Source organism: Eptesicus fuscus, chromosome 23 (assembly GCF_027574615.1).
Source record: "Eptesicus fuscus isolate TK198812 chromosome 23, DD_ASM_mEF_20220401, whole genome shotgun sequence".
Taxonomy (NCBI): Eukaryota; Metazoa; Chordata; class Mammalia; order Chiroptera; family Vespertilionidae; genus Eptesicus; species Eptesicus fuscus.
In genome coordinates, this window is record NC_072495.1 from 6,157,101 (window position 1) to 6,183,302 (window position 26,202).

The 26,202-nt window shown below is 44.1% G+C and overlaps 1 protein-coding gene across 1 annotated transcript in view; it reads right to left on the minus strand.

Annotated features, from left to right (window-relative positions):
- Positions 1-25,702, minus strand: part of FBXW8 (F-box and WD repeat domain containing 8) — a 113,637-nt gene extending 87,935 nt beyond the window's left edge. The window contains exons 1-2 of the mRNA XM_054712541.1: positions 25,330-25,702; positions 9,351-9,455 (exon numbers count right to left, since the gene is read on the minus strand). Of these exons, the coding sequence (XP_054568516.1) occupies positions 9,351-9,455; positions 25,330-25,647 (423 nt within the window). The 5' untranslated portion in view covers positions 25,648-25,702. The remainder of the gene's footprint in view (positions 1-9,350; positions 9,456-25,329) is intronic.
- Between the last annotated feature and the right edge of the window lie 500 nt (positions 25,703-26,202).

A 26,202-nucleotide genomic window follows, 5' to 3' on the forward strand; every position in this document is an offset into this window, starting at 1 on the left:
ATCTGTCTGTGCCAGTTGAGTCTCAGCACTGGCAATCAAGAAGCACAGAGACAAACCAACATCAGCTGTCTGTGATGGAGCCAGGCCACTTCTCAGATAGTTCCAGAGCAGAATCCTTCCCCAACAGACCCCTGGAATTCAGGGTTCAATAAGTACAAAGTAAAGGCCAACATTCAGAGACCCTCACAGGTTCTCAAAGGTAGACAGTGCTAACTAACCACAGGGCAGTTTACTCTGATCCTTGGAATACATAAGCCTGTTTTGTAAAAATTATAAAATATAAAATTAAGTAAATTATGAAATGTAACTATTGGACAAAAGACTCAGAGTTGCTAAGAGATCGCATAAATGTCAGTCATGACTTCATTACACAGACCAGCATTTTCCAAAGCATGCTCAGCAGAACAGCAGCTCCTCGGGGTGTTAATATGTTACTTTAATACACAGACATGTGTTACATATCTCTAAGGAGACAGAAGAAGCTGCAGTCCCCAAACTTACTTGGTTCCTGAACACTTCTTATAAGGAGTGTTTCAGAAGCCTAGAGCTCCTTAGAAGACACTTTAAAAAAAACACTGAAATGGGTTATTGGTCCATCGATTAAGATGTGTTGGGTGCTAACTACATGCTGGGCACTAAGACTAGCAATTCGCATCCACTTTCCACCTCAACCTGCCAAACTGATACCTTTCCACCAGTGACTTCCCATGAACCAGAGGGAAAGCTTTTGGTGTCTGCCCTGAGTCAGGTTGTATCACAAGTCTGGCCGCAAGTAGGGGCAATCTTTGTAATTCTGTAGTCCAAAAATTAGCTGCATGGTTAGGCAGAGCAACTGAATCATCAGCATTTTAGGAGAATCCAAATCAGTGCTCAGTAATTACAAACTAGAAGATTCCAATGAAATTAAAGATTCTGGGTAAGTTTTCATTAGGAACTAAACTGTACAACTTCAGCCACTTTAAAATGAAGAAACTTGCCCTGGCTGGTTTGCTCAGTGGTTAGAATGTCAGTCTGTGGAATGAAGGGGCTGCAGATTGGATTCCCAGTCAAGGGCACGTACCTCAATTGAAGGTTCCCCAGCCCCCAGTAGGGGTGAGTGTGGGAGGCAACCAATCGATATGTTTCTCTCACGTTGATATTTCTCTCCCCCCGCCTTCTACTCTCTCTAGAAATCAATGGAAAAAATATCCTCGTGTGAGGATTAAAAAACAATAATAATTAATTTAAAAAATGGAGAAACTTTTCAGAGATTTTCAAGAAGTCTCAAATATATTATCAGACCTTAAAAACTTTGGAAGCTGAAAACAGATTTGTATTATCAGCTTCAAAGAAAGTATCAGGTCGTTTTAAATGACACAACCTAAAATTTGTACAACAGGGTTATGGGATGAAAAACTGAGAACAAAAAGTTGATGTTTAGGTGCACCATCCCCACTACTAACCCTCGATCACAGGGCTTATTCTGTAGAAAATGATATTCAGGATAAAGTTTAAATCTTGGATAACAAACAATAAATCTCTGTGAGGGATTTATAAAAGCTAAAGGTGAGAATTACTTCCAAAAAGGGATCAGCACTGTACCTACACTTAGGTATTAAACACAGAAATGTGCAAACTGTAAAAGGAGGGTGTCTTTTTTTCTTCTTTTAAAGAAGAATTACGGGCTTGAAGAATTTCTTTTCATCCTGGAGGGGAAAGTATCAACAAGAAAAAGACCTAGTAAAACTTTCACAAGTAAATTTTAAAGAGTCTCACCCAAATGAAATCTAATTGTTGGATTTCTTAAGTTATATTAAATCTAGCAAGTTTACAAGCCTAAATTTTCCAAAGGCCTAATGGTCTTTTTTTAGTACACCAGGACTGGAATGGCTCTGCCCAGTAAAAGCCCCACTGAGTGAGCCTCAGCTGCAAGAATTTGCTAATAAAAGTGTCTCCAGCATTTTGCTTTATAGCACCACTGTGAATTGTACATTACAAAAGAAAAAGAAAAAAGGACCCTTGGCTCAAAAATTAGCTTTATTAACTCTGCCTGGATTAGGGTTACCAGTGAGGCCCACAACAGGGGGAAAGTGTCATTGTTCTGGTCACACTTTCATGTATGAAGTCTGCTTGAGGAGGAACAGACTCAGCTCAATTTCCTTTCTTCCCATTCCCTCTTAAACCCACTCACTTTTGCCCTCCCCATGCCATTGATTCTGGTCAAGGTCACCAGTGACTTCCAAGTTGCTAAATCCAATGGGCATCTCTCAGTCTTCCTCTTACTTGACTAACAGCAGTGCTTAATGCCTTTGATCACTTTCTCCCATTTGAAAACTTTCATCCCTTGCTTCCAGGGCACTATGCACTCTGGGTTTTCTTCCTGCCTCACAGGTAATGGCCTCTCAGTCTCTTCATCCCCTCGCCCCTGATCACTGGCGTGCTCCAGACTCAATCCCTGAACCCCTTCCTCTATCTACTCTTACTTCCCTGATAAGCTCATCCAGTTTCTAGGCTTTGAATACCATCAATGTGCTGACAGCTTCCAAATTTAGATCTCCAGCCAGAGCTGAACCCAGAACTCACCTTCAGCCTCACATCCAACTACTGACCTTCCCCCCAACTTGCACATCCCACGTTTTCCTTGTTAATGAGGGCCACCTCAATCATCAGCTGATCAGGCCAAACACCTTGGAGTTTCTACTGGCTCCTCCACCTCTCCCCATATCAGACCATTATCAACCCTGACTCCACCTACTTCTACTGGTATGTCATGGTCCATAACACCATCTTCTCTCATCTCGATTATTTTGATAACCTTCTAACCTTCTTGCTGGCATCCTTGTCACACTAAAGCTTATTCTCTACATATCAGCCAAAATGATCCCTTTTCAAATGTAAGTCTGACTTTGTCACTCCTTTGCTCAAAACACTTCAATGACTTCCCAAAAGTTCAAGTTCTATTAATGGATTAAGTGCTTTTCACATTCTGACCATCTCTCCTTCTCTTAGCCCCATCTGCTCACTACGCCACCATATTAGTTTCTTGCTGATGCTCTTACCACAAACTGAGTGGTTAAAACAATACAAATTTATTATCTTACAATTCTGGAGGCCAGAAGTCTAAAATCAAGGTTTTGGCCCTGGCAGGGTAGCTCATTAGTTAGACCGTCGTCCTAATATGCCAAGGTTGCAGGTTCGAACTCCAGTCAGGGCACATACAAGAAGCAACCAAGGAATGCATAAATAAGTGGGACAAGTCGATGTCTCTGTCTCTTCTCTTAAAGGCTTTAGAGGGAAATCTGTTTCCTTAGCTTTTCCAGTTACTAAAGGATACCTGCATTCCTTGGCTTATGGCCCCTTCCTCCATTTTCTTTCTTTTTTTAAAAAAATATATATTTTTATTGATTTTAGAGAGGGAGGGAGAGAGAGATAGAAACATCAATCATTGACTGGTTGCCTCCTGCACGCCCCCTACTGAGAATCAAGCCCGCAACCCAGGCATGTGCCCTTGACTGGAATCGAACCCAGGACTTTTCAATCCACAGTCCAAACCGCTATCCACTGAGCCAAACCACCTAGGGCCCTTCCTCCATTTTCAAAGCCAGCAGCACAGCATCTTCGCTCCTCTCAACCTCCTGCCACCCTCTTATAAGAAACTCTGTAATTACATTGAACCTACTTGGATAATCACCCCACCGGAAGATGCTTAACCAACATCTGCAAAGGTCCTTTACCATAAAAGTAACATATTCACAGGTTCTGGGATTAGGAGATGAACATCTTCGGGGGGACATTAATCATCCTCCACAACCCAGGCATGTGACCTGAGATGAGCACACCTGCTGTTCCTTAAATACAGCAGGTGTGCTCCTCTCAAGGCTTTTGCACTTGCTATTCACCTGGTGGAGACCTGCACAGCTTCCTCTTCCCTCCTTCAGGTCTTAGCTCAAAGGTCACCTTCTCTGTGAAGTTTCCCCAGGCCACTTAAAAGTGAACCCAAGCCCGGCCGGTGTGGTTCAATGGTTGAGCGTCGACCTATAAACCAAGAGGTCACGGGTTCTATTCCCGGTCAGGGCACATGCCCAGGTTGCGGGCTCGATCCCCAGTAGGGGGTGTGCAGGAGGCAACCAATCGATGATGCTTTCTCATCATTGATGTTTCTGTCTCTCCCTTGCCTTTCCTGTCTGAAATCAATTAAAAAATACATTTTTTAATTGATTTCAGAGAGGAAGGGAGAGGGAGAGAGAGACTGAAACATCAATGATGAGAGAGAATCATGGATCGAGCCTGCAACCCGGGCACGTGCCCTTGACCGGAATTGAACCTGGGACCCTTCGGTCCGCAGGCTGACGCTCTATCTACCGAGCCAAACCGGCTAGGGCAATAAAAATATATTTTTTTAAAAAAGTGAACCCAAGCATTAGCTCTGCTGTATGACTTTTCTCCACTGTTCTTATCCTATAAAATGAAAGCTTTCTGAAAGACAGGGTTTTTTCTTACATTTTGTTCACTGCTCTACTCACTGTCTAGAATACTTAAGTCCATTTACATTTCCACCCCCCATTGACCCCCTCCAGCCCGCCCCTAACCTCCCCCCCCCCCCCCCCCCCACCCCCTGCCAGTCCCCTCCCCCCTCTCCAGGCCTTCAGCACCTTATTGTCTGTGTCCATGCGTTATGCATATATGCATTCAAGGTCTTGGTTGATTACCTCCCACCCACCCACCTACCCTGCCTTCCCTCTGAGATTCCACACTCTTCCATACAGTCCATTTACATTTAATGTAATTACTGATAAGAGAGCCATTTATGTCTGCCATTTGCTATTTGTTTCCGTATGTCTAGAACAGTACATGGCACATAGTAGGCACACTGTAAACACCTGAGTGAGAAGAGTAAGTCCAACTTTTTTTTGTTATTATTCAATACTTTAAAAAACTGGATTGCTTGTATTTTCAAAGGTCAGCTTCTGGCATGTGCTAACTTCAGGAGGCTCCAACTTTCTTATTCAAAAACAATCTCTTGCTTTCTCCTTTTCTTTTAAACTTTTTAATATGAAAAACTTCAACACAAAAGTAAAGTGAACAGTGTCCAGCCATCATGGCTCAGTGGTTGAGCTTCGACCTAGGAATCAAGAGATCACTAGTTTGCTTCCGGTCAGATACATGCCCAGGTTGGGGGCTCTGTCCCCAGTAGCGGGTATGTAGCCAATAGATGAAGTTTTTCTATCATCAATGTTTCTATCTCTATCCCTCTCCCTTCCTCTCTCTCTAAAAATCAATAAAAACATATTTTTTTAAAAAAAGTAAAGTGAACAGTATAAAGAACTCCCAAGAACCCATCAGTTGAAAGGATTATCAATACTACTTTACCAATTTATTTCATCTATCTCCCTACTTTTTTTTCTGGAGTTCTTTGCTTTTCCATAACCCCTCTTTAAAGGCGGCAGCCGCTGCAACCTGGTGACTTAAAAGGAAACTCCTGAAGGTGCTTGGGTCTCAGGCTTGCACATATTTCCTGGAGAGATAAGTCTGGTCGCAAGGTGAAACTTAAGAACTAAGGGACCCCTGCCAGCAACGACAGGTCTTCAGAATCATTTCTGCTATGAAAATCAATTTAGTTGCACTTGGCTATGGATTCCCAACACTTAAAGACTTCATTAAGATCTTTATAAAACCTCAGCTTTTAGTTTCTCCTATTTGGACATCTGGGAAGATTGTAAGATCACATTTTTCTTGAAACTTGAAATATTATTATCTAATATACTGGTTTTAGTTCCACAATTACTTATTTATTTTGATAACACCTACTTCTTGCTCACCAATTTTATCATAAATCTTAAGTTTTTAACCTCCAGATCTTGCCTCTTTTTCTTTATTGCTTTCTTTATGCACAATTTTCTACCTTTGCTTGAAAAACAAAATTACCTACCAGCTAAACTTCTAAAATTATACATTAGGAAAACAAATAACTAAAATATATATTAAAAATGAATATTAAAAAAGACAGAATCACAGATATGGAGAACAGATTAACAGTTGCTAGGGGTTAGAAACGGGACGAGGGATGAGGTGACTGTGCCTTGTTGATGAATGTTCTGTATTTCACTGCGGTCACACAAATCTACACCTGTGATAAAATTGCACAGAACTAACTACACACACAAACAAGTGCCTGGAACACTGGTGAAATGTGACTAAGCTCTGTGGACTGCACCAACACCAATTTCTTTATTTTGATATTGTTCCTCCAATGGAAAAACCCGGGGGGAGGGTACACAGGACCTCTCTATTATTTTTTTTGCATCTCCCTGTGAATTTATAATTATTTTAAGTTTTTTTAAATAATGTTGATAAATACCTATAAACCTTTACTCCTCAGAATTATTCATGCCATAAATAAGAGCTCACTTTCACTTCTCATAAAAACCAAATCATTTTTATAGTTTTGAAATCAACAACTTTGTAATTGTTATGTATTCAAAAATATTATCCTTTAAAGTGCCAGGAATCCTGTGGGCACACACAATAAAATGAACATAAAATTATAAACAGCAAGATAATAAAGCTGTTCAATTAAATGCCCAATGCATAACTTTGCTTACTGTTTGAGATATTTCAGTATGATACACTCCCACAGAGATGCTAAGTCCCTCAAGGGATAACTATTGATAGCATGGAGCTAGAGAGGTCAGCATTGAAAGTACACAGGAATCACTAACGTGGTAGGACTTTAGGTTTGAGTGGGCGCAAAAAGCAGAAAAAGAGAGGGGATGCAGAAAGGAGACAAAGACAGAGCAAAATCCATTTTCCAGCATAGTCTGTGGCATAATTAAATCTCAAAAGTCCTCCCCGATCAGGGTTCCTTACTGTGAGTCAGTTACCAATTTGGCATAAAGATCTGAGCAAACAGGTTTTCTCCAAGGGCACACATATAGTTCATGGTGCCAATCCCACGTAGCTGGTCCAATTTCACTACAGTCCCAAGGTGGCTACATTCAAAGAGAATGAGAGACAGAGAGTGAGCCCCTCTAAAATAGTCATAAAGCAGCAGGACAGTCCATTCAACAGAAGGACTTCTTCCCTGTTTCAAAAATAAAAACACCACACGAAACAAATAAAAATGCTACTTATTTTTATTACTTTGTGATTTTATTTTAATTCTTGAAAAAAACAAAGCCAATTCTACAAATTACTGGCCATCCATGGCCATCCTCATGCAACAGCTCTATGGAAAAAGTTCTGGCTTCAAATCAGAGCCACTTTAGGGGTTCTGTTTAAAATATTTTCTACTCTTATACATGTGCTCTAAAAATGAGGCTGAAAAACAACAACAATACAAATCCAACTGGCCAAAGAGAGAAGAATTCTGGTGGACAATTGGACTACTGTGTTGCAAATTAAACTGTTCACACCTGCAGAATAATCTCACCAGCATAACCAATCTCCCCTGAAATGCAGCCCCATTGTAGCAAAAGGGGGATCTCTTCTTCCACTAACTAGATCCTATCTTTCACTGATAAACTCTTTGGATGAGAAAACCAGCAGCAGATGTGAAAGCCACATGGCCCTCTACAAAGCAGGAGAGCAAAAAGCAATGTTAGAAGAAAAGATTCCTTAAACAGCAGCTCCCTATCAAGAATGAAGATTTTATCGTCTAATGCTGACTCTGTGGAAAGCAGCGAGCTATTAGACGCTATTCCAAGACTCCGGCTCACAGTATCAGGCTGACATCCAGGAGTTGGACTCACTCAGCTACACCCTTGTTTTCAACTCTTGGGAACAGGGCCAATGTGTAAAGTTAGAATATAACAAATCCAGTTTGCAAGGGGAAAGAAGAAGACAATGTGGGCACTCTTACTTAATGTAATCGATAGGCTCTAAGCATGGTTTACACTTCAGTACATTTTCATTTAGTGCATTTTAGCCTTTGAATAATTTCTTCCATAATTTCCCAAAGATTTCCACACTCTGCATCAAAAGAGACTTGCTAACGCCCCCACTGAAGTAATACTGTGGCAATCAAGAATACTGAAGACTTTTTCAATTACCTATTTAAGTAGAAAAATACAGGGTAGGGCAAAAGGAGGTTTACAGTTGTGAGGACGTGAAACACAGAGTTTATTCTTGTATTATTATTTGTTAATTACTGTATTATTTTTCCATACAAACAACTGTAAAACTACTTTTGCCCTGCCCTGTAATTTTGATTAAGCAAAATGCTTCATAAAAAAATCGTGTAAAAGCAGAAACTCTATAAATTGTCCCGTTTTATGTGTGATTTCATTGAACTGCCATAGAAATAGCAAGCACTAGAGTCTCAATTTGGCAAGAGTTTTCACCACTCTCAAACTGCCTTAATATTTTTAACTTCACATTCTTGGTGGGGCTTTGGATTTTAGTGTATGTTTCTCCTATCACTCAATCTTACCAAACCCTTTCTCTTAAAGGTATAGACACTTGTGTAAAATACATTATAGAAACCAGGGGTGGGAAATGGTAACCACTAAGCAAGTTATTTGTTTGGCAGTTATGGACAATGGGTATCACAGTGTCCATGAAAAGCCAGCAATCATATACACATTTAACTTGTGAGGAATTACACGCTCTTCACCAAGAAGAGGAGATTAATTTTAATCTTGCCTCTCAAAACATGCCAAAGGCACACTGGCATCACCCGGTTAGAAACACAGACAACTGGGTCCCATCCTGGACCTCCTGAACCCAAATTTGCATTTTATCAAGATCCCCTGTGATTCATGTGCACAATACAGTTTGGCCCAGACGATATCTCCCACCATCCCACTCCATGAATGTATGCTCCAGAGTAAGCATGAGATGGGTGTCATTGACCTGCAATTCCCTCGGTGGGTCTCAGGTCTCACATGCCTCACACCTCACTGAGTGGGGTGCTGGTGTTTAAAGAGTAATTTGGACTATATGCCTAAAACATGACTTCACTGTTTTGTCCCCAGGTTGACCCTCAGCTCCCAACCTAACGACTGGCTTGATTAAACCAAGGGCTGGCATCTTTGCATTAAAAACGGCGAGGACATTAACAGCTCAGGCTAGCTCAATAAAGACAGCGCACAGAGGTGTCAGCCTTGAGCACACAGCCACAGGTCAGCCATAACTCAGACTGCAGGGGGAACAGAACTCTTGAGCAGATGGTCACAAAAAGATAAACACCAAGTAACAATGTCGAACACAATTCCTTAAGTTCAAGGTTGCTTTCCTTCACATTAAGATGCTACCCAATTCATTAGTTCTTTAAAGCTGGTCATTCTGTTAAGTAAATTTCTGTTATGGAGGAGCTTCCTATACTTTAATTACATATGTAGGTAGATCTTGAATATCGGTTAATGACGGCTTACCTGTGCACACCTTCCCAGGTCTTTCCTGTCCAGATACTGAAATATATTGATTGCCAATTCATAAGGCAGTTGGATATCAAAGAAGGGCACATCGTCCATTTCATTCTGAGAAGAAAAGGAGAAAGGCAATAAGCTTACAATTCTGAGATTTTAAAATGCTCATATTTGCAGGCTCTTTAAATTACCAGAGATATTCTTAGGTGGCGACAAGAGAGATGATGGTGTTTCCCAGGGGAGCCAAGGGTTGTCACTATTCAGCAGAGCTCAGTCGTAGAACTAACTCTGAACTGGACAACCATTCTCAATTCTCTGCCCTCCCCCCGCCCCCCCGCAAGTCTACCCTCACATTCACGTATGAAATCCACAAGACCATTTCCCATTATGCTTCAAAAGGAGAAGCAGGTGGATCTTACAGGCTGGTGTATCACAGGTATCTGTGCATAGCCTCTTGGTCTGTGGAAAGCCTCTTGGTCTCTAAGGAAAGGTAAGCAGCAGGCAGCCAAGAGTGAGCCATGAAGCCAGGTCAGCCATCGGTCCTCTTAGGACAACTGCTACCAACCCCCTGCCCCCTCCAACTTGAGGGGAGTGCCCCAGAGCCACAGGAGAAATGCTGACCTAGGTCACTCAAGTGTTTTCATCAGGAAAGGGGCATAGGGCCGTGAACATGAGCAAAAAGTAAATAAATGAAATGCTGCCCTAGAGCGAGGTGAACACCGGCCCGCCTTGGCCGCGGGAGAAGCAGAGGTTTCCTAATGCACTCAGGGGCTCACACTGGTTAACCTGCGCGAGCCAGTGCAAACAAAGCAGTTCTTCTTCGGTGTCATTTATTAATGCGGAGAAATTAGAGCTCGCCTGCCTTTGGATAAGCAATTAGGGATGAGGTAACAGGCTTTATTTGAGAGATAAGGCTGTCATGACGATCCTGGTAGCACAAAGAAATATGAGTGTGAAACAGAAAAGAAAACCAAGTGTACATATGCAACCCTCTGCCTGTTCCCAAATCCACCTGCCAAAGCTCACTTTGGTGTTTGCTTCTGCAAAGCTAGGCAAAGCAGCGCTCTCTGTCCCAACAGAACTTGCTAATAAAATTCATCTTTAATAAGCTTTGGCTGACATCAGTGACTTACTGGTTGCAAACAAATTACTAATTCATCACTCAAGTATAACAATTATTTATTAGGAGGCAGAAGTCTCAAAAGTGAAAATAGTCTCAGCATTTTTAAGGGAGTGTGAGCACCGATTTAAACCCTTCAAGATTCAAGGTAAAGATTGTTCTGGTATCATGTTTTCCATTCATCTAGGAGTCTCAGGGCTAATAGATAATCCAGGGCATAAGAAAGTATTATATTTAACTACAAAAACAGTGCAAGGCTAAGTGTGAGGCCAAAAAGGATCTCTAGAGAAAAAAAGAGTTAAGAGTTGACAGTTCTCTGTGGGTAAAGAAGGAACAGAATGTTAAATCAAGAGAGAAATGTTGGCTATACAAGGAGGGGGGAAAAAAAACAGGAAAAATCTGTCAGTGTAATTGGAAGACAAAGGGATCCTTGCCTAAAAAAATAATGAGAAGTCATCAGTCTAATGTCAGGCTAGGAACCCTCCTACAACTAACTGGCTTCACTCGTCAAGAAAAAGAGGCATCGTGTTCTCTAACCCAGATGCGACTGCGGCTCCTCAACACACCCCTAGAGTGAGTCACGGGCAGTGGAGGAAGCCACAACAAGGCGTGAGACTATCATTTGCAACCCTGGACTTCTCCCTGCTTTCTCTTTTGATTATTTGACTCTGGTGAGTGGAGACATCCACCTTGCCTACTCATAAAAGGAAAGAGAAAAACGTTCCTTATTCTCATACAAGTAGAATGAAGGCAAAGAAAAGCCTGCGCTCGTGAGCTCCGCTTTTCACTGTTGAGATGTGCCAGGGATTGTTTTCCCCATTGGTCCCTTCGCGACCCACTACATCAGTAGACTGGGTCTGGAATGACACCACTGTGAAGAAGCATGAGAAATCACCTGTGTTTTGAGTTACTTTGATGCGGAAAAGTCTTACTTCTGGTGGCAGCAGCCTTCCCCCTTTTGCCTATTCAGGTGATCAGTTTTCTATTTTCATCCTAGAAAACAGAGCCTCTACCTTAGCATTCTCCAACCCTGCCACCATCTTCCTTGATCCCAACCACCGAGACCTCTGGGAGGCAGCACAGCAAGGAAGTTTAGAGCAAAGATTCAAACTGACTGATAATCCTGGCTCTTCCTCCGACTAGCCATGAGACCAGGCTAAATGCATCTGAGCCTCAGTTTCCTCATCAGCAAAACAGGGTATAACTACCTGCGAAGAGGTATGTTATTAAGAATAAAATGAGCCCTAGCCGGTTTGGCTCAGTGGATAGAGTGTCAGCCTGCGGACTGAAGGGCCCCAGGTTCAATTCTGATCAAGGGCACATGCCTTGGTTGCAGGCTCCCAGCCCTGGTCGGGGGCATGCGGAGGCAACCAATCAATACGTCTCTCTCACATTGGTGTTTCTCACTCTCTCTCTCTCTCCCTCCCTTCCACTCTCTCTAAAAATCAATGGAAAAACACATCTTTGGGTGAGGATTAAAAAAAAAAGGAGAAGAAGATTACATGGAAAGGGCTTGGCACAAGTACGTACCAGGGCTAAGCACACAATAATGGAATGTTAATATTGCCATTTTCTTTCCTTGAGTGACACTCCAACTCCTTTTTCCATCAACAAATATGTGTTGATTAGGTCCACATCCCATAATACTCCCCTACCACTTGGTTGTTTACACAGAAAGTTGTCTCCCCTGTCGCACTATAAGCAGCTAATAGTTGGTGACAGTGGAAAGGGGATGGTATAGCAGAGGCTAAGTAATCCAGGAGTCTGAACACTGTTTATGTCCATACAACAGGTCTTTTCTGAGGAGGCTTTTTAGAAAGAATCATCAATTTTAAAAGGTTACACACAGTGAACGATCAGATACACATGCTCATCTCACTGTTAGTGCACCAGTTGTGATAGTTCTTGGTCATTTATAAGTTCTGAAGGGCAACAATTGTTTCGAAGCATTGATGAAAATTATAATGAATGTCAATACCAACATTACAAAATGAAACTTGTTTTAAAAAGTCACTGGGCTCTTAGAATTTTATCTAAACTCCAAAATGATGGTCAATCCCAAACAGATCAAGTCCCAGACTTTTATGTAAACAACCTACCCTGTTGCTACACTGGCTGGGGAATGGCAGGGAAAAAAGGGGAACCAATATACCAAAGGAAGGTCTACGGCTTAAGAAACATGGAGACCCACAGGTCAGGAGAACAAATGCTGAAGTTTCATGTTGTGCACTTGGAATCTTTTTGGCAAGACAGCCTACCAGTGGCTCTTGTAGAGGATGCCGCAGTGGGTCCCTCATATTGTCTCTCTGGGCCCACAACACTCATCCCCCAGATGCCCAGAATGCTGCCTGCTGCTGGCTTGCAGCTGAGTCCCTTCTTAGGCACTGCCATTGGCCAAACAAGATGCTTCCTCTAAGGCTGCATCCCCTCCTGGAGGGTCGTCTACATCCAGGGACTCGCCAATACCTACAATACACAAGCCTGGTCCCCTGGACCTCTCAGAAAGGCCAACCCACTAGACCACCTACATGCAAATCTCCACCTCAGAGCCTGTTTCAACCTTTTTCCCAAAGCGATAGATACAATCCATGATAGTCCTGTGTTCCACACATTCCCAAGGGTTCTAATCCACAACTTCGGTAACATTAGGTAACCTACTTCCCTCTCCTCTACCTGAGGAGACATAATGGAATATAGGTAAACCAGAGTGGCATTATTATACCAAAAAAACAAGCAAAACAACTAGAGTAGCTTCAAGGTGAAGCAAATCACTCACTTTGTTATTATTAGTAACGTTATCACTTGGGAAACACCTTACTAAGGCCTGAGTTATGAGCATGTTTGACCTTGTGGTTGAAAATGCAACCCTTTATAGGAACCATAATTTGACAAGAAACGGGAGCCACATCCTGGACAGAGGCTGTAGCCCTGCAACCACCTACACCCTAAGAGCAGCAGCATAATGTCTTAAGCTCTGGCTTGGTCTTCCCACAGTTCATAAATAAAAGCAAAGAATGTTACTTGCTACTAATGTGCAGAGAAATGCTCTGTAAACTAAAAGGTACTATCAGACTTCCACCGAGGCCTCTCTGAAGCACACAGCCATCTAAAAAGTTGTGGAACACATTGACTAAGTCTGTATCTGTACTGACTTAAAACATGGAAATGGATAAACGGGCATTTAAGAAAAAAGATATTCCAAGAAAAAAGAGATTAAAGACATTGAAATATTAATATAGGGAAACTTGGTCACACAGTAAGTCAGTCAATATGACTAAAATGTTTAGAGAGAATAGTAATTTCGCAGTAATAGCCCAAGCAACATAAGAATGGCCCAATTTATGATCCAGAAGAGCAATAAATTCAAAATATTAACATTCCTTCAAATTTAAAGAAAAACATCTTTTTGGTAACATACAATCTGACTTTTAATTAGTTAATGGCTCAGATATTGATTCTCTACCTCTATTGATGACTCTTGTCCTGTATTACTCATCAAAACTATCTGTGGCATTAAAAAAATGCCCACGATCTCTCAGACCTACTGCCGCCAATTTCCAAGGGTGGGCTCAAGCATCTCTTCCCCAGGGAGCCTCGTGCACACTAAAAGTTGAGAACCACAACCCTAAATTATAGACTGATATAAAAATCAATACTTTCTAAACCAAGCCAAAAAAAAAACACAAAAAAACACAGAGGGGTCAAGTTACTTTGTTAATTCAAAGTCAGTGAATACTCGATTTTCCCAAAGTCTACTGGACTTACTCCAAAAATGCTAAGAGAAATTGCAAATGGATCCATCCCCAGGGAGGCTGATTTGTACTCCTATGTGCTAATGTAAGACTAATTCTGTAAATGGATTGGTTTTGTGCCTTACTGTTAGAAATTTAATCTGTCTTCTCTTGTTTAGTAGAAGAAGGGATAATTACTAAGAGCCAAATCAGTAAAAAGTGAAGAAACGGACTTCAGTTTTGTTCCCAATGTATATCTCCAGGGCAAACAGAACACTAAAGCTCTCTCTAGGTGGTGTTTTAAGAAACTGAGACAAGCAACTCGAGTTCAAACAATAGATATGTAATAACATTTCTGCTAAATCTGTGACTGAAAGGAGACTGTTTTCTAAAGGAATTTATCTCAACTTTCCACACACTGCAAAAGCTGAGTGGAGAAGACCCACACGATCTCAATCAGGAGTGGATGAGTTCCAGTTTCACCTGTGTCTCCTTTAAAGAAAAAAAAAATGGGGTGTCGGGGGGCTGAAACACTGTCAAGATAAATAGGCAGTCATTTATTTACTCCCAAATTTGTCTCAAAATTCGTGTTTTCTTACACAAAGCAGGGGCTTCTGAGCAATGACATTAAGAGAATTATTTCTTTTTTCTATACTTCTGAATGTCATCGTTAATTAGCTAGTTATTAATAGTCACAGGAAGAGAGCAAAGGGAAGGCCAGACATCGTAAGCATGGTCAGCTGGGAAACTTCAGGAAGCTGCAGCTTTGCACCCCACGAGGAACCATGGGCCCATTCCCTGCAAATCAGGGAAAGGGATCAAAGGGGAAGATGGGCACATGTGCATGAAGCCGGGTGATGTAGGGAAGGTGCTTGGGGAAAGGGATCAAAGGGGAAGATGGGCACATGTGCATGAAGCCGGGTGATGTAGGGAAGGTGCTTGGGGAAAGGGATCAAAGGGGAAGATGGGCACATGTGCATGAAGCCGGGTGATGTAGGGAAGGTGCTTGGGGAAAGGGATCAAAGGGGAAGATGGGCACATGTGCAGGAAGCCGGGTGATGTAGGGAAGGTGCTTGGGGAAAGGGATCAAAGGGGAAGATGGGCACATGTGCATGAAGCCGGGTGATGTAGGGAAGGTGCTTGCCTGTAAGTCTAACCTGGGAAAAAGATAACTGGCTGGGGGCAGAGCCACTGCAAGCGCACGAAATCCTGCAGGGGCAGTTGGTCAAGCTCCTGGTTATAAGCCCGAGACAAAGAGTTCTCGCTCTCTTGCCCCCTTGCCCTCCTTTGCTTGTTTGCTCTTGTGCTTCTGTTTCTTGCTTGCTCCTTGACCCACATTCATCCGTGTGCTAGCCCGCCACGTGGCCTTAAGGGGCTGCAGGTCCCAGAGCCATGCAGGCCCCACACGCAATGGACTACAACTGGGAACACAAGCTAAACTGGCCAGCTGCTGGATTGGACTGTGCTTTCACCTGGAGCAGACACTCCGGGCAGTGGCCTTAATTCTAGCTTTGCTGAAGACAAGACTGGACTCTTTCATGGCGGGACGGAGGGAGATGGGACCTTGGGAAGCCAGGGTTTAATTCCATGCAAACAAATATCACTCATGTCGGATCCTAAACTCTCCAAGCATATTCCTACCAACAGGATGGGCTACATAATTTGTGGAGACCATTGTGAAACAAAAATGTGGGCCCCTTGTTTAAAAATGATAAAAATTTCTAGCATTAAACCAAGCACAGGCCCCTTCTGAGCCCGGAGCCCCCTGTGATCATACAGGTTGCACAGGCCCATGAAGCCAGCTGGCCCTGGCCACCAGAGAACCTTGGCACTTACTGTTCTATGCCTAGAATCCCCTCCCCAGATCTCTGAATGCTTGCTCTCTCCTCTTCCGTGAAATGCTGTAACTATTTAAAATTGCAGATCTTCCCAAACACATACACACTGTATCCCTTCTACCTGCTTAATTTTTCTCCAGACCATTTAAAACCTGACAATTATTTGTTCATTCTGTCTTCTCCTCTTCCCTAGAATGCAAGTTCTATAAGGGTACAGATCCCCACCCCCGTCCTGTTTACTGCTGTCTTCTCAGTACCTACAGGAGCGCCTGGTACTAAGAAGCCACTTCGTGAATATTTATGGAATAAATGAATGAAGCCCCAACTGCTTTAAGCAGCAGAAACGTCCAACAAAGAGATGACCTAAGTTACAAGTTGTACTAGGATCTACAGAGTCTATTTCAAAATGTGCCTCAGTAGCCCTAGCTGGTTTGGCTAAGTGGATAGAGCATCGGCCTGCGGACTGAAGGATCCCAGTTTGATTCCAGTCAAGGGTACATGCCTGGGTTGCAGGCTCGATCTCCAGTAGCGGGTGTGTAGGAGGCAGCCGATCAATGATTCTCTCTCATCATTGATGTTTCTATCTCTCTCTCCCTCTCCCTTCTTCTCTGAAATCAATAAATATATATATATATGTGTGTGTGTGTGTGTGTGTGTGTGTGTGTGTGTGTGTGTATTATATATATATTATATATATATATATATATATAAAAGAGAAGGAAAAAAAATGTGTCTCAGTAGAAACTCCTGCTCATTCATAGAAGAAGAAGAAGAAAAAAAGAATGGCACTTACCACAGAATCTTTTAGTTGAGGGAAAGGGAGAAGGAAGAGAACTCTGGGCTAGAAGAATCAGGAAAAAGTTAATACAGGAGAGAGAATTCAAGCTGAGCCTTAAACGGAAGGCAAAGAATAGCAACGAGGAAGGGAAGTCTTTCCAGGTACAGTTCACGAGTTCACATTTGATTCCATTTGTCTTCTCATTTCACACTAGAAAGTCTCCTTGTTTCTAATTTAAAAACAGAAGTTAAGTCATCCAATTGATTTGTTGAAAACACAGAAGTAGGCTGATGATGAATTAAATATTGGCATAGTGAGCAATAAATATTGGCCAGTAGTATTAAACTTTTATCAGGCTAGAAAACCTAAATCTTACCTTGAAGAATGCTTTAACCCTTTGCACTCGCTTGCTTTTCTCTCAATTCCTTTATTCTACTCGGGATTTAATTTTTTAAATACCCCAGATTTTACAAAGTGCGGCAGTAGAATAAAAAACTGGAGTTTCTTTTCATACAAGTTTATTTATTTGGATTTTTTTATATTTCAAATTATTGATACATTCAAAGAGTATAAAAAGAGCTGCTACCGATGCTAACCATGTCGAGTCACACTCGACATCCGAGTGCAAAAGGTTAATGTCCTCAAGACCCATAGAGCTTCTTCATAAGGTTGCTATAAGAAGCAGCAATTCTTATTTCAACTCAACAAATGTCCCTATTGCACTAAGTGCCACAGGTAGAAATACAAGAGGAAGACAACAGACCGTGCCCTCCAGGGATTCCCAATCCAAGAGGCAGGGAACCAGGGGTTTATCAGTGATAACTCTCAGCGAAGAGGAAGTGAAATGAACACTTCTAAAATACTAATGATAATAACAGCACTGTACACCAGGCTTGGTGCTACGAATGTCCCATGTCTTATTCATTACCTCGGACAAGATAGTTATGTACTAGTATCATCCTCATAAAGCAGAGGAATCTCACTTGCCCAAGGCCAAACAGCTTGTCAGCAGCAGAGGCTGAATTTGAACTCATGACTGCCTGACTCTAGAGCCCAGACTGCATCTAGAGCCCAGAGTTATCCTGCATCCATTAATGTCATCCTTTTAGTTAAAAGAAGCAAGACTAGGCTTCTGAGGTCAGGAAGTATCTATTCTGTTTATTGCCGATTCCCCAGCACCCAGCTGATCGATACATGTACGTATGCTGGATGAACAGAAAACACATACATTCCCATACTCTAGTACTGCTTCAAACACCCACTTAAAGTGGGCATCTCTTGTATCCACTGTCCAATACCCATTCCCTCTTCTTTTCTTTTAGGAAATCACCCCACTCTCACTCTTGGTCAACATGGTTTAGATGGGGCTGACCCTACCCTTATATTCAGGAACAGGCAGTGAATACAAGCTTGGCCAATTTGAGCCAGTGATTGGCGGCTCAAGGATGGACACATGACCTGATATGGACCAATGAGAACTAAAGTTCATGATTTGCTGCATAAAACCATAACAGATGCTCTCTTCCCCCTGGGTTGCTAACCTGACAACGTAAAACTGCAGTTGCTGGTAGCCATTTTATCCAAAAGAGAGAAAAGCCAGCCTTTGAATAAAGCCAATAAAAGGAAAGCAGGACCAAGAGATGGAGATATCCCTGGGTACATTATCTAAGCACCCAGAACAAGCATGCCACCTGGAATTTTCAGTTACATGAACCAATAGATTCCGGTTTCGGTTTTTAAGTCACTGTGAATTGGGTGCTGGTTGCTTACAGGCCAGAGTCCAGATACATCACCTAAATAAAAATGGGACCAAGCAACTGGAAATCACAACCACCACAGTGAAAGAAGCAAGCAGCATACTTATAATTAGACTCAAGTGGCTTCACTACTTTCCAGAAGCCTGAGTTCATGGAGAGAGGAAAATGGAAGACAAAAGAAAGAGAAAGTGAGTACTGCATGCATCACTTCTTTCACTAGTTTAACCATATACCAAGAAGACAATTTAGGTGTTCCCAACTCGCCACCCAAAGCGAGATGGCTTCTGAGTGCTATTTCGAAAAGCTTCACAAGAGAAGACAAGGCTCAAGGAGAATCATTTCTAACATTTCTAAGTTTTCATGTTAGCTGTGCTTGTCCATCAAAGATCTGTCCCTTACCCAGCCCGATGAATCTCTGAAGCAGTACTGCCCATTTACCCAGCCAAAGGCAACTCAACTCCTGACTGCTAACGTAGTTGTTCTCACTCCAGTGATAACACTGAGACTTGAAGTGAAAGAGACTGCACCAAAAATACACAAGAATGCATCAATATAACAGAGTGCACCAAAAGTTGGGGGGAAGGGAGGAAGGTATGCTACGAGGTGGTATCAGATTTTTATTTGCCTTTTATGTCAAGTGGATTGGCCTGTGAGTTTCTGGGGAGGTCCCAAATAAAAATATATCGTCCTTCTCAGGAGTTACCTGTGAATCAAGCAGATTCTTGGGAAGACACAAGGCAAAAAGACCACAGGCTCGTGACCCGAGGCAGATCTATCTAGCCCACAGACAGCTTTTGTTGCACCTGCAGTGTTAGTGCTTAAACAGTTACTTTTAAACTATAGGCCTGGTGCATGAAATTCTTGCACTCGGGAGCGTTCCTCAGCCCGGCCTGCGCCCTCTCGCAGTCCAGGAGTTGCCGCAGCGCTCGCCAGCCGTGAGCCCAGCTTCTGGCTGAGCAGCACTCTCCGTGGGAGCGCAATGACCACCAGGAGGCAGCTCCTGCATTAGGCATCTGCCTCCTGGTGGTCAGTGCGTGTCATAGCAACCAGTTGTTCTGCCGTCAGGCCAAAACCAGCTCTCTGACATCCCCTGAGGGGTCCCAGATTGCAAGAGAGAACAGGCCAGGCCAAGGGACCCCACTGGTGCACGATCGGGGCTGGGGAGGGACTGCGGGAGGGCTCCAGGGTGTGTCCGGCCTGTCTCACTCATTTCTGATCAGCTGGACCCCAGCAGCAAGCTAACCAACCAGTTGGAGTGTCTGCCCCCTGGTGGTCAGTGCACATCATAGCAAGCAGTTGAGCAGCCTTAGCATATCATTAGCATAGTACGCTTTGATTGGTTGAATGGCCAACTGGACGACCTGACACTTAGCATATTAGGCTTTTAATATATAGGACTAGAGGCCCAGTGCACGAAATTCGTGCATTGGGGGTGGGGGGGGTCCCCTCAGCCCAGCCTGCACCCTCTCCAATCTGGGACCCCTCAAGGGACGTCCAACTGCCTGTTTAGGCCCGATACCGGGCCTAAACAGGCAGTTGGACATCCCTCTCACAATCCAGGACAGCTGGCTCCCAACTGCTTGCCTGCCTGCCTGCCTTCCTGATTGCCCCTAACCGCTTCTGCCTGCCAGCCTGATCACCCCTAACCACTCCCCTGCCAGCCTGATTGATGCCTAACTGCTCCCTGTCAGCCTGTTTGCCCCTAACTGCCCTCCCCTGCAGGCCTGGTCACCCCTAACTGCCCTCCCCTGCAGGCCTGGTCACCCCTAACTGCTCTCCCCTGCAGGCCTAGGTCCTCCCCAACTGCCCTTCCCTGCAGGCCGGGTCACCCCCAACTTCCCTCCTCTGCCGGCCTGGTCACCCCTAACTGCCCTCCCCTGCAGGCTTGATCGCCCCCAACTGCCCTTCCTTGCAGGCCTGGTCCCTCCCAACTGCCCTCCCCTGCTGGCCATCTTGTGGCAGCCATCTTGTGTCCACATGGGGGCAGCCATCTTTGACCACATGGGGGAAGCCATCTTGTGTGTTGGAGTGATGGTCAATTTGCATATTACTCTTTTATTAGATAGGATTAGTTATCAGTAATTAAAAATGGGAAGAGTTTGTGGTACACTGTTGGATTAATGACCCCTACTCTGTTCAAGCTCCCTATCTGCAGGCATTTGGGTTAACTCTACACTGACTCCAGGCGTGGCCACATGGCTTGCTTTGGTCAATGTGACGATAACAAACATGACCTAGGCGGGGACTTCAAAAGCACTGGGGCTTGCCGTCCTTCGGCTCTCATAACTATGAAAAGGCCCACCCAGGGCTAACCTGCTGAATGATGAGACACACACCACAAACACACACAGAGCCAACAGCTAGCAAAGTGAGATAACCTCAGACATGAGTGAGCCCATCATGCCCAGCCCACACTGCCCCTCTGAAACATGGTGAGCTAAACAGTGTTAAGACAAAGTTTGGGGTGTTTTTTGTGCAGCAAAAACAGACAGAGTCCACATTAAAGTAAATATTCCTAATTTAAAAACAAAAATCTTAAGACTGCAACACTGGGCCCAAATTCCTACATGGCAACAATTAGTTGACATGGGCAGTGGCTCCACCTTTACCCAAGCCATAGCATGAATTTCCCAGTCTGTCACTATTATCTTGCCCATGTTGGGGTCAAGTGGTGTAGTCTCTGTTAGGTGTTGTTATATTTATGTCAAAGACGACATGAAATACTATGGTCCACATACTTGAGTTACTTTCATGAGTGAGAAAACCAGCACAATCACTTTGGAGAATTGTTGGTCAATATCTACTAACACTGAACATATGCATCCTTCATGACCCAGGAATTCCACAACCAGGGTTAAACCCAAGAAAAATGAGTATACATTCCAAAAGATGTAGAAAATGTTCACAGCAGCACTATTCCTGAGAGTCTCAAACTGGCTACTAATAAACTAGTTATCATCAACAGTAGAATAAAATGTGGCATATCCCTAGGGACAAATCTCATACACGATGCTGTGCATGAGAACCCGGACACAAGAGCATACATGCTGCATGATTCTACTTCTAGTTCAAAAACAGACAAAACTAAAAGCAGGTGTTAGGAGTCGCGTGGTGGTTACCCTTGGGGACATGCCTAGTTGTGAAGGAGCACACATGGGGTTCTGACAAGTTGGTAATACTGTTCTGTAACCTGGGTGCTGTTTGCATGGATATATACTCTTGGAAATTCACCAAGCTGTACATTTATGATCCGTACACCTCAATAAAGGGTTTGATTTAAAAAAAAAAAAGAACTTTAAAAAGTGGAACAAGAAGACCAAGAGGATGGCCATGCTTCAAGAAAAATGATTAAGTATTTTCCCTAACTTAGGAATATCAGAAAGACAAACTCTACAGTACAATATGTAATGTGGTAAAAAGAACGACAGCCATTATGAAACAAATCATCACAGAAGTATGGCTGGAATCTGGGAAAGATGCATAACAAACCACCATCTGATGAATTAGGGGAAGAGGGCACAATCAGCAACACCTAGACTACTTTATTCATCTGTATTACCAGTCGGATCTCGGTGGGCTTTGAGGCTTACGACCAGTGAATTACAAATCAAAGCCTTTTCTATAAAGGTTACCATCATTTCTCAGACTTAAAATATTGGGTTTACTGCCCCTTTAACAAAAATCAATTACTGTATCACATGATCTCACTCATTTGTGGAATATAATGAACAACATAAACTGATGTACACAAATAGAACCAGAGACCTAGAAGCATCAAACAGACTGTACAACCTATGAGGGAAGGCGGGGGGTGAGGAGGTAAGAGATCAACCAAAGGACTTGTATGCATGCATATGAGCAAAACCAATGGACACAGACAGTAGGGGGGTGAGGGCTTGTGCTTGGCGGAAGGGGTGGCGGGGGAGAGGTCAAAGGGGGGAAAAAGGAGACTCGTGTAATACTTTAAACAACAAAGAAATTTTTAAAAAAATCAATTACCTTCCTCATGCTCATCTGCCAAATGGGCTAACAATGGCCACTGGAGAGGGTTATTGGGAGAGCTGAAGAAGATAATGAGGCTCTCGACCTTTGAGACAGTACCAAGGAGACAGCATGTAGCACCAACAAGGAATTACAGGCAGTCCTCAGGTTATGACGAGATCCGTTCCTACGGCGCAAAGTAATTCGATTTTCGCCGTAAGTCGGAACCCACCTACATAAGCACCTACGTCACTCACATGGAGCACAGACACAGCAGTAATGAAGTGAAACAGTAAAAAAAATTTAAAAGAAAGATAACAATTCCTGACTTTTACTTGTGGTAAATAAATAAATTAAAAAAAACATAAAGCACATATGTACATACATCAAAATGACGGAACTTTTTTTTTTTAATAAATACTGTAAATGGGAGATGGCGACGTAACCACGAGACAACCTAAGTCGAGTCCGACATAACCCGAGGACTGCCTGTATTACTTTACTTATAGCAGTGTCACTGTTGATTGCAAAATACTAAAAATAAAATTAGAGGTACCCCAAAGGTTGGCTGCTGCTCATAGTTGTGCACTACACTGTAGAGGCTCGCAGGACCTAACGTGGTGATTCGGGAGAGCAGAGATCACACACTGGTTCCAGGGCAGGCTTTCACGACTACCTATGAAACATCCTCCAGCAGGCAAGCCCCTCCCATTTCTACAATACTTCAGTTAGGACGCCACTATCTTTTATATCAATGCCTACCCCTCACTAGTGTTAGGGCTGGAAAGCCTTGAGAATCAGGACCTCAAACCAAAGAAGCTGTACAGCAGAGAACATCTCAAACTTGCCTGATCGTCCCAACCAGCCGATTTCTGGGCTCCTTCTCTGCTCACGGAGAGGCAGCAGGTCTGGGGAGGGGCCAGAACCCAGAATTTGTTTGTTTTAATCTTTATTGTTGAAAGTATTACATATGTCCCCTTTCTCCCCCCACTGACCCCTTCTAGCCCACCGCTGTCCCCATCCCAGGCCTTCACCACCCTACTGTCTGTGTGCATGGGTTAGGCATACAAGTTCTTTGGTTGATCTCTTCCCACCCCCACCTTCCCTCTGAGAATGGACAGTCTGTAGAACCCAGACTCTAATAAAGCCTAAGGCAGTGGTCGGCAAACCGAGGCTCGCGAGCCACATGCGGCTCTTTGGCCCCTTGAGTGTGACTCTTCCACAAAATACCACAGCCTGGGCGAGTCTATTTTGAAGAAGTGGCTTTAGAAGAAGTTTAAGTTTAAAAAATTTGGCTCTCAAAAGAAATTTCAATCGTCGTACTGTTGATATTTGGCTCTGTTGACTAATGAGTTTGCCGACCACTGGCCTAAGGTGATTCTTATACCCAGTCAAGTTTGGGAAACTCCCACCTGGTGAAATGGAGAGCCCAACAGACCTGCACCTGAATGCAATCCCTGGCATTATCAGCTGGGTATGCCTGGCCAAGGGCAGAAAAACCTCTGAGTTCCCTTCATTTTAAAAGACTAGCTATGCTACCGCCCAGACTTGTGCAGCCTGAAGACACTGTCACACTCAGTGGGGAGGATTTCGGCTGTGAGGCCACAAGTTAGCCTTTGTCCCAATACTCCGCTTTCCAGTTTATTTCTGCTCCCAGGGGCTGGCCTTGCCTCAGCCTACAAACCTATGTCCTTCCATGGCAATAACTTCTGCATAGACCTGGACTGACCTGAGCACCTCATCAGGGGCTCAGCCTCTTTCCCAAGGCACTGCTTTTCTTTTTGTATCTGTCAGACTTCAGTGACGACCCATTTTCTACAGAAGCAGGTGTGATGCCAGCATGCATTTCTGTATGTGTCAGAACTGTCACATTACATGAGAAGGTTAATAACATACACCAAAAAAGGTTATTCCTAGCCTTAGAGATAAAGCAGAGCACAGGACCCAGACACCTGGTGAAAACTCACAGCTATTAATAGTATTTGAATATAACTACATAACATGTTAAACATTAAGCCATCATTCATCAAATCAGCTTGCCAATAATAGAACCACTGCCAATGGGAAGCCTTGCTTTAAAAGAACCAGTAAAACCTGCTGTCTTGTTCTCTTAACCATGGATATGTTTCAGGTGATCCTGTTTATCCCAACTCTGTTAAGGGGACTTTTTGGGGGGGAGAAGGGGACGTAAGGCTCCCCATCGTCCTCCAGTTTCACAGAGAGATCCATGCCCAACAAAATGATAAAAGCCTCCATACTAATGATAGTCCCTGAAGGATTCTTCCTTTTCCCTGCTTTCATTATTGTCGAAGTAATACATGTGCAGTTAGAAAAGCTTGAATAGTGCAAACAGCATTTAGAGACCAGTCAAAACCCCTTCCTATCCATGCCCTGGTCCTCTTCCCTAAAGGCGACCTTGTTAAAAGTTTAGGGATCCCTCTAAAGCAAGATTTCTCGGTCTTATGCTTTACTGACATTTGGGGCCAGATAATTTGGGGCGGGAGGGCTGTTCTGTGCGTTGTAGGATGTTCATGAGCATCCCTGGCCTCTGCCCGCAGCAACGCCCCTCCATACTCCCCGTTTGGCATCCAGAACTGTCTACAAAGTCGCCCCAGTTGGGAACCACTGCTTCCGGAGACACTCTGCGCACGCACAGAGGCGTGTGTAACCTCACTCGTTTTTCTCCCCACATTGGTGACACACACGGTCCCTTTCCAACTCACTGGGAGGTGGGGCCGGGGGCCGGGGGCTGGCCTCGGCAGGAGGCGACGGCCACTCACCAGGTCTCGGATGAGCTGGTCCACCAGCTGCTCCGCGCCCCCGGCCCCGTCACGGGCTGGCGGGGAGCGGGAACGGCTCGCCGCGTCCTGCCTCTCGGCCCTGGTCGCCCGCGCCGCCGGGGGCCGGCTCGCGCCCTCCAGAAGGCCCTGCGCCAGCGCCAGGTACCCCGAGGCCTGCTCGCCGCGCCCGGGGGCCACCTCGGGCCGCCGTGCCCGCCGCTCGGCAGCCTCGGGCCGCCGCCGCTTCCTCAGCGCCTGGGCCTGCGCCAGCTCCTCCTGCCAGCGCCGGCGGAACTCGTCCAGGCTGTGGTTGTCCATGGCCCTCGCCGCCGGCCCTCCGTGTCGTCCTCGGCCGTGCCGGGTGCCACGGGACAGTCCCTCCGCCGGAAGTGTCCGCCGCGGCCGGAAACCGGAGCCGGCTGCACTCGGGTTCCGGGTAGGCGGCCCCGCCCCCGCCGCGTCCCTCACGCTGTCACCTGCGTTGGGCTTGAGGCGCCCCAGGCCAGGGTCAGTGCCCTGAACCTGATGCGTGTCGACTTTCCCGTTTGTGGCTTTTGCCAAGCGCAGACTTTGCGTCAAGCACTGTTTCTTCATTCAGACATCCATTGAGCAACTATTATATGCCAGGCGCTAAGAATTCAGCATTTAAATCTGCTCCTCCAACCCTTACCCCGCCCCCCTCAAAATCCCTCCCATCTTGGGGTTTGCATTCAAGGGGGTGGGAATCACGTTTAATTCATCCAACTAGTGAATATGAACGCTTGACTTAGTAGTAAGTGGTACAAAAAAATAAAATAAAATAAAATAAAATAAAATAAAATAAAATAAAATAAAATAAAATAAAATAAAATAAAATAAAACAAGGTAATAAAA